Source organism: Globicephala melas, chromosome 14 (assembly GCF_963455315.2).
Source record: "Globicephala melas chromosome 14, mGloMel1.2, whole genome shotgun sequence".
In the NCBI taxonomy this organism is placed as follows: Eukaryota; Metazoa; Chordata; class Mammalia; order Artiodactyla; family Delphinidae; genus Globicephala; species Globicephala melas.
In genome coordinates, this window is record NC_083327.1 from 55,024,961 (window position 1) to 55,037,266 (window position 12,306).

Here is a 12,306-nt window from a genome sequence, read left to right on the forward strand (position 1 = left end):
AAATTTAAAAAGGGAAAGAAAAACAGCCAAAACTTTCTATGAAACTCAAGAAGTGTCCTTTTATAAATCTTACTGAAATAATTATTCACTCCACAAGCGACACTCCTAGAATAGAAATAATGGAGTTTCTCCAAGTAAAGAACACCAAGCTTTGATAAAATGTACTTTTCAGATCAGGTAAACAAGAGAAATCTAGTAATCCAAAATAAATCTCTTTAAAAATAAACAGGCATTGGGCTTCCCTGGTGATGCTGTGGTTGAGAGTCCACCTGCCGATGCAGGGGACACGGGTTCGTGCCCCGGTCTGGGAAGATCCCACATGCCGCGGAGCGGCTGGGCCCGTGAGCCATGGCCGCTAAGCCTGCGTGTCCGGAGCCTGTGCTCCGCAACGGGAGAGGCCACAACAGTGAGAGGCCCGCATACCACAAAAAATAAATAAATAAACAGGCATTAAATGGCTATCTGAAAGAAGGAAATTTATCTTTAAAGAGAACACCTGGATAAAAGCTTCAACTCTGCCTTCTATGAATTGTTGAATACATCGGGGGCCATTCCCTCAAAAAAATTTTATATCTATGTATTTATATCTATATTGATATAAGTATGTAACTGTAAGTTATTCAGAAGCACTCTAGCTGCACTATTAAAAGCCACCATCTGCTTCAGGGGCTGCACATCGTGCACGCACATACAAGTACAGTGAAGATACAGTGAGCATGATGACTCAAGAATACACCCACCTTCCTGTATCCACAGCATCTTAATCACTCTGAAGATTACCCAAGGACACCTTCAGGCTTTTCAAAAGTACCTTCAGGCTCCGGTGAGAAAGATTCAGCAACAGGGCTCACCAAAGATGAATATACAAACATATATGAACATAAGTTAAACTGCCTCTCTATCTAAACACCAGAGTTAAATATTATCATATTTTCTTATTTGTCAGTGAATTGGGGCTATGATTTCATGAACTTAAGCAGGTGATATAAGCTAACTCAGGAGCCATGAGAGAAGTTTTATTTATAATAGAGTCCTATACAATTTACAAAGAAAAACTTTTTTTTTTTGATGAGCTACAGAATCTCTCGTGACAAAAGCATTACAAGTGGCTAATAGCCTTATTTAATAATGTTAACGCGAGATAAAGCTGTGGTGGAAAGGAATGAGCCTGGCACCAGGAGTTAAGAAACACGGAATTAGGGCTTCCCTGGTGGCGCAGCGGTTGAGAGTCCGCCTGCCAATGCAGGGGTCACAGGTTCGAGCCCTGGTCTGGGAAGATCCCACATGCCGCGGAGCACCTAGCCCTGTGGGCCACAATTACTGAGCCTGCGCGTCTGGAGCCTGTGCTTCCCAACAAGAGAGGCTGTGATAGTGAGAGGCCCGTGCACCGCAATGAGGAGTGGCCCCCGCTTGCCACAACTAGAGAAAGCCCTCGCACAGAAACGAAGACCCAACACAGCCAAAGTAAAATAAAATAAATAAATAAATAAGGCAAAATTCCTTTAACAAAAAAAAAAAAGAAACATGGAATTAAATTCTGGCTCAGCCAGTTATTAGATCTTTGTGGCTCTGGGCAATTATCAAATAGTCTGAATTTCAATTTTCTTTTAAAAGTATTAAAGGTTAAAGTATTAAAATCAAGTAAATCTTTTTTTTTTAACATCTTTATTAGAGTATAACTGCCCTACAATGGTGTGTTAGCTTCTGCTATCAAGTAAATCTTAAAATAATACATGACATCAAAATACATTTGATGTCAAGCATTATAAAATATATTAACTTGAATATGGATGTATCTCATTTTCTCCTTCCAGCCTCTAAGCATTGCCACATGCCTTGCTCTCTGCTTGCTGGTCCTTCTTTCTCTTACCCCTGCCCCTCACATCCACAATCCTCATCTGGGCAACTTTTTCTCAACTTTCAGATTCTGTCTCAAAGAAAGTCATTGACAAAGGCCTTCCCTGATGTCTCTGACAAATCTCAGTCCACTTTAGCTGTTTTTGTTAAAATCTGCCAAACTTCCCCTTGAAGAGACTTACATGGTTTATAATTATTTTCATTTGTGTCATAATCGATTGATGCATGATAGCCTATTCAACAAAGCTGCTTTTCCTCTAAATATTCACACGGCTGATGTCGTCATTTTTTTAAGGTTTCAGCCCAGTTGTCACGTTCTCAAAGAGTCCTTCCAGATAATCTTAACTAAAATATCAATCCCTGTCATTTTGTGTATTTATTTTTATTCATAACACATACCATGACTTGATACTACATTTTCAACATCTTCCTATATGATGTGCCTAATATACCTCAGTGTTAAGCTATATATGGGCAGAGTCTTTGTATTTTACTAACCACTGTATCTCCACAATCTAGAACAGTGGAATATATAGGGACTCAGTCAATTTTCAATGAATGTAATATACATTGAGCACTTGTACTTGTTTTTCCAGTATTCACTAAAGATATGTACTGATACATCATAATCCCTCACAATTCTTCTGGTAGCCTTAGTATCCCAGAATACTGAGGACCTCTTAGAAAGTGTAATTTTCTAAGATTCCATAGGGGGCCAGAATTAGTGAACAGCCACAACTGGGTTTTGATACCAGTAAAATTTACGGGTATACACGGGGATAGAAACTTTGACCTTGACATAATGCTTTGAAAAACTAAAGTATCTAGAGAACTATTGTAAACAGGAAAAATCAATCTAAAGTTAAAATGCAAACTAGATGATGGCAATATGGAATAAAGTATTTTATGTGTTTAGCCCTATTAGAGCTTTTAAAAATAGATTCCCTTCGATAGAAATCATTTGTTGAAAACTTGCCTGACAAACTATACAACTATAAACTTGCCTGACAAACCATACAACCACAGTCTGAATTTGACCTTAAGACATTTTCAGAACTTTTATAATGATATGGTTTTATAGTGACTTGAGATGAAGAGTACTTGATTTAAAAATCGATCCAAATATCTACAAAAGTTGCATTTGTTCTAATGAAGTGATGTCATTTCATGAAGTGAAAGCAATTTTACTTTACCTCTTACAATAAGTTGAGCAAAATTGGACACACCAGAACCTCGTTCTGACTGAGTTACACAGCGATACAAATCCTGGTCGGTTTTTGTCACTTCTTGCAATCTAAAGGAAGCAGCAAATCTTCTGTGATTGATGTTCTTAGTCTGGGCTACTGGTATATCTTCTCCATTTCGCCTCTGTAAACAGAAACCAATCTTTGAAAAACAGGTTCTTAACATTTCCAGAAATCTAAAGCATCCTGGCAATGAACATCTGTGATAAGTTATTCTTGTTTGTTAAAACTAGGCGGAAAATATCTGTGTAGCCCCACAAATTTTTACCATTGTCTTTCAATCAGGAGAAGTATGTAAGTAAACATTGCTATCCTTTAAGGGGTGAAGTGCTGAAACTATATAATAGTAATCTCAGTTTTCCATAAAATTGTTATTAGCCCACAGTATATGAATTAGCAGGACAGTTAATGGCCCTTTGGCAAATGATCCACTGCCCCCTCCCTTCTGCCAGACTCCCTATATATAAAGTCTTCTTTTCGTCCTTATACTATACTGCATGTGCTTAATAGGTTTGTCCCCTTCAGGAGACTGAGACCATGCCCAATGCATCTATTCTAGATGTGTAGCATGCGATCGTGACTATAAAATACTAATGAATAATTTAGAGTCAAACCAAAATCTGTACTCTTTGCAAATTTTTATCTCTTGGCATTAATGACAGCCAACTTATACCATTTAAAAGAAATAATCCAAGGAACCTAAAAGTTAAAAGCATACCTGTCAACTTTTAAAATAAACTATTGGAAAAACATATTTACAGTATCAGGGTGCCTCACACAAGACCATAAAGGAAATGGTTGAAATATTCAAATATAATAAAATTTCTAACTTGTATATGTTGAAAGACATCATAAATAAAGTGAAAAAAGCAAGCCACAAACTGTAATAAGATATTTGTCATGAAAATAATCATCAAAAGATAAATAGCCAGGTTATGTAAAATTCATCTACAGTTCAATAAGAAAAAAGACAAACCACCCTATCAAAAAATGGACAGGCTATAAAAAGAGAATATGTGAATGTCTAATAACCATGAAAAGAGATCCTCAACCTAAATTTAAAAATTCTTTATGTCAAAGATAGCACAAAGGGCAAAGAAAAGCTACAACTATGAGAATTGGTCATGAGCCTCATCCTAACTTCTTGTCGGTAAAATGCTAAGTATTCCTGGTACCCTTTCACACTACTTGAAATATCATTTCATCACTAGATATGGAAAACAGAACCGTAAAATTACTAGAATTGTAAATGGTTACAGTCATTTTAGAAAATAATTTGCTACTATCTAGTAAAGTTGAAGATGCATAAAACTTAGGACCCAACAGTTCCACTTCTACATTTCTATGTTTGGATCACTCTTCTATGTGTGTTCACACAGATATGTACAAGAATGCTGAACTCAGAATCGTTTGTAATAGTTAAGTATGGGAAAGATCCACATATTCCTGAGTGGTGGATAAATAAACTGAGATTTATCCATTCAGTAAAATTCAATGTGGCAGTTAAACTAAGCAAACTAAAACCAGTAGGGTCCTGGTAAAAAAAAAAAAGTTGAACATCTCCTGCATTCCACTGAAATACATGTTTAAATCTAACAACAACAACAAAAAAATCCTTAACAAAAATTAAGATAGGAGACAAAAATGAAAAATGTCAACTTCTATTAAATTAGAGTGGTGGGTATGTTAGTGGTCAATTTATCTTTTTTTATAATTGTTTTTGTATGTTTGAAACACTTTGCATTTTTTTAAACAGCTAAATAATAAAGGAATCACCCTATTACTTTAATAATTTTTAAAATCCTAAAATCCACTGTACCTTTAACACCCTTCTCCATATCTGAAATGATATATATGTGCAAATTATGTTATACATATGCGTATGTGCCTGTATATGCATATATACCTAAGGATAAAAAAGTCCCAATTTTGACTAAAGTCAAAATTTTTCACTCATTCAGTGTTTTGTTGACTCTTCTTTCCTGACCCACAGATTCCATGATTTTTGCACCAAGATCCTCTGCTCATTCCCTTGAATAATAATAAAGAGAAAAAGCAACTTATACTCAAAAGCCCTAAAATATAAATCCATAAAATCTAGCCTAAATTCTCTTTCCCTATAAACCACATCAACAAACAAAAATTTTACACATGAGAATCTCAAACAGCATGGTTTTCAATTATCATATCATTTGATACCATCTTTCTAATTGGAAGGCAGCACTGTTTAGACAGGTACATGCCCTCACCTCATCCTCCCCTAATTTACCCCTCCAGTGGCACTCTCCATCTTCCATCACCTTTCTCAGTTCTTCCTTTAGCAAGACCAGCCAACTCCTGCTGCCCACCTTGTCTTCTAAATCATCTTGCTTGTGCACACACAACACTCACGTCTTTTAACACCATGTCTTTTTCAAAAATCCGTCTTCTCTTGTGAAGAGTTACTAAGTACCCTTAATGTTTCCCTCTGAATAATTATTATTTCATCTTTCCATCTTAATTGACATTCATCTCACAATAACACTTTCCTCCAAACTTTTCTCAAAGGAGGGCACATTTTCTTCTACTTTCTTACCCTTTATCCTTGTTCCTCACTTGCAGGCCACTCTTCCACTATGCCACTCAACAGCCTCTCAACTTCCAGAGTTCCCAGCTTGCCCAAAGAGCCTTCCAGTGAGTTATCTATCAGGTCAGATTATCCTTTCCACCATAGTTCTGTGAATATTCTCAGTGATCCCAAAACTCACTCTGGCCTCAGTGATGCCCAACAGCCTTCGTTACTACCTTGTCCCTACGCTAAGATAGTTTTCTCAGTTTGAATCACAATTGCCCGGGACATTGTCTCCTATTCTTTCAATCTTCCGCATTGTCAGTGAGACCTTACTTTCTGACCCTTTACTTTTACAAGCAGCCACTTCAGAGATTTTCACTAGCCTGAAAGAATTCTGGATTTTTAAAAACTTTCCATTGTTATACACTGCCAATACAGGATATACACTATTTCTATGCAACAATTACAAGAACACTACTGACTTTTGCTGCAATCAGTCATTTGCTCTCATGAAAAATCTGAATTACCCAACAAGGGAGACCAAAAGCTCTTAGATATTCCTAGTTGATGCCCACAGTGCCACGAGCTATGAAATCTAACAACGTCCTCTCTGCCTCAACCTCACATTTCATCAACTTATACATACTCTTCACTTTCCATTCCCACTGAAATTACCATGAATAGTGTCTCAAAAACTCAAAGATCATCATAAAAATGTAATCACCAGCATTTCTATCTTGAATCTCTTCTACAATATATTCTATATATGTCCTTTTACCTTTTTGTGTACTGAAATCATCCTGAAGGTAGGGCTTCAAATTTTGTATTTTTTCTTCCACAGCATCGTATATGTAGTATGTTATCATTATTTAGTGGGTACTCAACTTCTTTGTTAAAATGGACTAAAATCGCTGGTATTTTTAGAGACAAAAGTCATGTAAAACTTCCTTAGTTTTTCATAAATTTATATAACAAAATATATAAGAATCATTAATTAAAATTAATAATAAAAGGAAGCTACAAAAATACAGAACCTCAAGGACATCTAGAGATCATTTATGCCAAGCTCCTTCTGAACTCAGAGATGTTGAGGACCATCAGGAGATCACAAAGTTGATTACATTGTGTTTGTATTTGTGTGTATTACTATACTAACATAACTATATATGCTTATATAGGATACACATTGTTTCTATAATTAATGAGCATAGTACACTTAGGTGCTATTTATCTCTTGAAATAAAATAACAATAAAAATAATTATAGAGTCATAACATTCAGATTTTTCTTCAAAAATCATTTAATAAGCGTCTCCATGTACCTCATATTATATTAGCTATTACCTTGGTTCTGTCACTGTTCTCTATTACAAACCTTCTGTGATAGTCATTTCCATTTAAAGATTATAAAATCAGAATTCAGAAGGATTAAAAATGTGATACACAGCCTGTTAGTAGCAGGATTAAAACTCAAAACTAGGTTTAAAGACACAAAATCCAGTAGTATTTCCTCTAAAATAAACCAAAGCTGCTTTTTGTTTCATTTGTATCATAGGTACAGTCCAGTGAGTTGATTATTTGTTGTTGAGCCTTGATCAATGCATTGTATCAATGAGAAATGTAATCTACTATATTAGACATTGCTTTATTTACTTCATTTGCTTTATTTACTTTCAGTAAGGCATTACATTTCAAAGTAGCAATTCATGATATGTATATTTCAGAAGTCAAAAATAATAACTTTTACTTTTATAATCCAAACTAATAGGTCTTTGCCTGCCTACAAGCTATCAATTTAGCAGAGTAGGCAGGGCTATGGAAGAAGGAAATAAGAAGTAATGGTAAATTTATCTCTTATACAGCAGTGTTTGCATATAGTTTTCTACCTTATATTCTTCAGTTCCGGGCTCTTTATCCTGCTTTGAGATTTTTTATGTGATTCTCCATTTCAAAATCCCCAACCTTGAGAAATACTAAGAAATGAACCACAAAATTATACATCCAAGGATTATAACCTAGCACTTTGTTTTTTCATTCCTCTCCCTTCCTCCCCAGATCCTTGTCATGCTTTCTTATTTATTCTGTCTCCAGTACAGGTTGCTGAGACTCGTCACTTACCAAGTAACTCTAGGCAAGTCACTGGAATTACTATTATGACTCCACTAGTAAACTAAGTAAGCTTCATCATGCAGGGTGCATGCAGTATTTATTTGACAAGTTCAGTTCCTGGCATAAAGTAGTGTAGTGGTAATATTGGTTAATTCACAGTATCTATAATAAATTGTAGCATTAGGATCACGTGTCAGATTGTTACAAATGCAAAGTCTAGAGATCGCTCTAGATCTACTGAATCAAAATCTGCATTTTTACAAGATCCCTCGGTTATGCATCAAGATATTTCAGCTTGAGACACTGGTTGAAAACATGATGGAGGTCCTGTTCCCATGAAAAGTTGACAGGTCTAAAAATGGGTGTGATTCTCGCCAATGAGAAATAATAGGAATAAGCCAAGTCATTTCCAGAAAGGTTTCCTCACTTCTACAGAAAACACAGTGGGTCCTCTTTTCTTTTTCTCAATGTCATGACTAAAATGCTGAGAATGGCACATTGAGGAGAAAGACAGGATCAGGTTCTTGATCACGTCTCTAAAACGGTGTCGGCAGCTACTCACCTGAGTCTGCCCACTCTCCCCCGAGAGTGTACTACCACTTAATAAACCCTTACTTTGTTCTCTTGAGAAAAATTTAAAGTTGAAATAAAATAAAATGGTGTCAACAGCTCTTAGAGCCCCCCTATTTGTGGACTTCCTGTTAAGTGATGTAATACGTTTGGTTTTCTATTACTTACTTTCAACTTGAAATCCTAAAAGCTAATGTGATATGGTTAAAATATGGAACAGTTTATTTCAGCTTCTCTTTTCAAAGCTTGAGGAATAGAATTAATCCAATTTAATTTTAAATTCAATAATGCAGCACTTAGAACCCTTGCAGAGATTATTTCACTCTATTGACTTGAAGAAAAAATTAAATTACATTTATTGCTTTATTTATTCTTCACTGCCTTTCCCGGGCACATAATGATACAGGTCTCCTCCATCCTCTTAGAGGTGGAGAAACTGGAAAGAGACTGTTTTCCTATGTTTGGTATTTAAGTTCCTATTGAATAATATTAAGAGGACCGCATATAATTTGTCAGTACTTGCCCTTTTTCCAAAACTAACGTCTGTAAATTTGCACACCATAATTAAGTAGGGTTGATGTGACTCATACGACAATCCAGCCAAATTAATTCCAAGGACCTGGGGGTTCCTTACTGGGGCTTGTCTGCCATAGGAAATGTTTTTCTTTCTCATAGGTATGATAAAGCTATCATCATCATCATCATTATTGAACAATTAAATCAAAGAATTTTAGAAAAATGAAGGATCATGGCAAACTTAAAGGTTTAGAAATTTATACATTTCTAAAATTAGAAACACTGTTACTATTTTGAGAAAAGCACTCATTTACATCCGTTAGAAATTATTATATTGATTTCAGTAGATTAAACCAAAAGAAAATAGCATTCCTCTAGGAGAAATTACCCTAAAATTACAATACTAAGTTCACAACATATTTACTGTACGGCAATGAAAGTATGAACAAGGCAAATGATATTTGACACAGAAAAAGAAAGAGGCAAATATTGTAATTCTGATATAACATAGGGTAAAAATGTGCTGGCGATAGCAAATTACTAGAATCAGGATAATTAACCAAGTTTCACAAAAACTGTCAGGTATTAAACAAGAAAATGAAGTTTGATCTAAGAAGTGAAGGTGTTTTTGCAATATTGGGACAAGGTGAACAATACGAGGAGCCACACAAGAGGGCAGAGTAAGTAGGCGGAACTATGGGAGATGATACCTACGTTCTAGTCCTGCAATGACTATTTATTAGCTTCACAGTTTCTCGTTACTTCTCAAATCTCTGCCTTTTCATCTAAAAATGGGGATATCAATTTGTAACAGCTTATTCAACAGAGATGCTGAGAATATTAGCTGAGACAATTGTGCAAAAGTTCTAACTGCAAATCCTGGTAATAGCAATATTATGAAGATAATAAACAAAACAATATCTAAGTGGATAATATATTTGATAACTGTCATGGTCTTTTAATATATCAACTTGACAAGGCTACAGTCCCCAGTTATTCAATCAAAACACTAACCTAGGTGTCTCTACTAAGGTATTTTGCAGATGGGATTAAAGTCCATACCCAAATGACATTAAATAAGGGAGAATAGCCTAGATAATCTAGGTGGACTTGATTCAATCAGTTGAAAAGTCTTAAGAATGGATCTGAGGCTTCCCTGAAGCAGAAGAAATTCTACCTGTGAAGAGCAACTTCAGTCTGTGCCTGAATACTCCAGCCTGCCCTCTCGAAGTGCTTGACTACAGACTTCAGACTTGCCCAGCCAGGTTCCACAATAACATAAACCAATTCCTTGCAACAAATCTCTTGAAAAAAAAAAAAAATCTATCTATCTATCATCTCTCCTTCTGATCTGCTTTTCATGTTTGAACCCTGACTAACAGAGATGATTTTGTTACCAGAAATGGTTCTGGAAGAAAAGAATTTTAGGGATGAGTTTTCTGATTTGGTTTGGTTCTGGGTTTTCTGGAATTGGTTCTCTAATCTGATTAAAGGTACAAAGAACTCCAGTGTCATTGGTAAAGAAGACAATGCTAGTCCATAGCATGATGTAGTAACAGAGATATGCAAAATATCACCATTAGATAGATATTCTTGATCAAATACCTATAGAAGTTTAAGTTCTGGGTAACCATGTATTTGCTACCTTGATATAGATTCTTACAAAACTAAAATCTTTAAAGAAATAGAAAAAGAATCCTTTGACTATCTAGAAAAGCAGGTAGGAGACTTATAAGGAAAAGAAAATTTATTATCAGACTTTGACAGCAAGGCTTTATGCCACAAGAAAATGAAGTAACACATTTAAGTTACTCAAGGAAAGAAAATGCAAATGAAGGATTTTATAACCTTCAAAATTGACATAAGAACCAAGGGCACATATAAACTATTATCAACATCCAAGAACTCAGGGAATATTATTTACATGAGCTTATTCCTGTGGAATCTCCCAGAAAATAAGTTTCAAACAACCAAAATTACTAAGACATGACATACATACTGATGATGAACATTAAAAAACATAGCTACACATAGAACTAACACCAAATAAGAGCTAAATGGGAGAGAGTACAATATGCAATGGCTCTATGCTAACAATGGAGATAGGGTACAAGTATTCAAAACAACATGAGATTTTAAAATGAGTGATTATGGGATATTGTAATTGTCTCTTTCTCTGTGTCATTGAGAACCAAAAATATGAGTGTGGAAAAAAAGATGTAACTGACAAACTGTAATAAAGAAAACATTAAGTGAAAAACTTTAGGCTTGAATTTGAAATATCAATATAAACTAATAGTTATTTTACCTTTAAATATATATGTATATTTTTCTTAGTTCTGTTCACTGAAAAGATCTAGCAATGAATACCCCTCAGCATTCACATAATGGTCCTGAAATATAATTTCTCAAAATTGTAAAACAGGGCACCAGGTCTGAAAGAGAAAATGTGCAAGATGACACTGACATCAGATAGCAATACAAGAAAGCTATCGAAGATTACTGAAGTTATATCAAATGGACACTGGAGCCAACCTGGGATGATGTGAGTCTTAAAAATAGTATTAATTGCAATGAATTGAAGTCTATTAAATATGCCTAAATCCATAAGTTCTTGATATTAAAAAAAAGAGGAAGAAGAATCAGTCACCTTTGGAGGATGACAGGAACCAACTAATTATATTAAAAACCAATAATTAAAGCAAAGATTTGAGAAGTTACCATGCCCTTCCTAAAATGAACTATGACACTGGGTAGCCAGATAGGAGATGATGATAAGTGTGTCTTCATTAATTAAACAAAATACAAAAGAAATAATAAAATTAGAATATCACAACTTACAACCACCAGGAATGAACATAGGCATTAAACATCAATTGGTATCAGAATCACAAAAAGAAATAGGAGACATTTTGTGCCTCTGGTAATCACACCATGCACCTCCTCTAGCACTGCCACAGGATCAAACTTGACTCTAGATCTGGCTGCCAATTTTCAGGAAACTCAAAGGAACATGTTGAACTGAAGAGGACATTTGTATGCAATCAGTAAAATGCAGACTGTGTGAAAACTACAAGTCAAATGGCCTGGGTTCCTCAACAGATAAATTGTGACAAACACAAGAGAGGACAAACACACAGATTAAAGGGATTCTAAAAGACATATTTTTAAAAACAGACAAGACTAATCTATAGTATCTAAGGAGACTAAATATATGTAAGTGGAAAAAAAACAGGAAAAAAATACAAGGGCTGAAAGTCATTATAATTATTATTTGTAGGGGTAGGCTACAACTTATCATTTGTAGAGAGATGGCTCATTTGTGTCTGGGATGGACCACTTGGAAAGAGCCTCTACGATGACTGGCAAAGCCTTTCTCTTGACCTGTGTGGTGGGTATCATAAAAATTCATTGAGTCATAGTTTTTCATTTTTGTGAGGCTTTCTCTATGTTTTATTTT

At 35.2% G+C, this 12,306-nt stretch overlaps 1 protein-coding gene across 15 annotated transcripts in view; it reads right to left on the reverse strand.

The window, feature by feature from the left end:
* The window catches only part of PTPRK (protein tyrosine phosphatase receptor type K), a 566,917-nt gene that overhangs the window by 248,779 nt on the left and 305,832 nt on the right, over positions 1 to 12,306 (reverse strand). For all 15 annotated transcript variants that reach the window (XM_060283348.1, XM_060283337.1, XM_030853499.2 and 12 more), the window contains exon 6: positions 3,051 to 3,225. In XM_060283348.1, the coding sequence (XP_060139331.1) occupies positions 3,051 to 3,225 (175 nt within the window). The remainder of the gene's footprint in view (positions 1 to 3,050; positions 3,226 to 12,306) is intronic.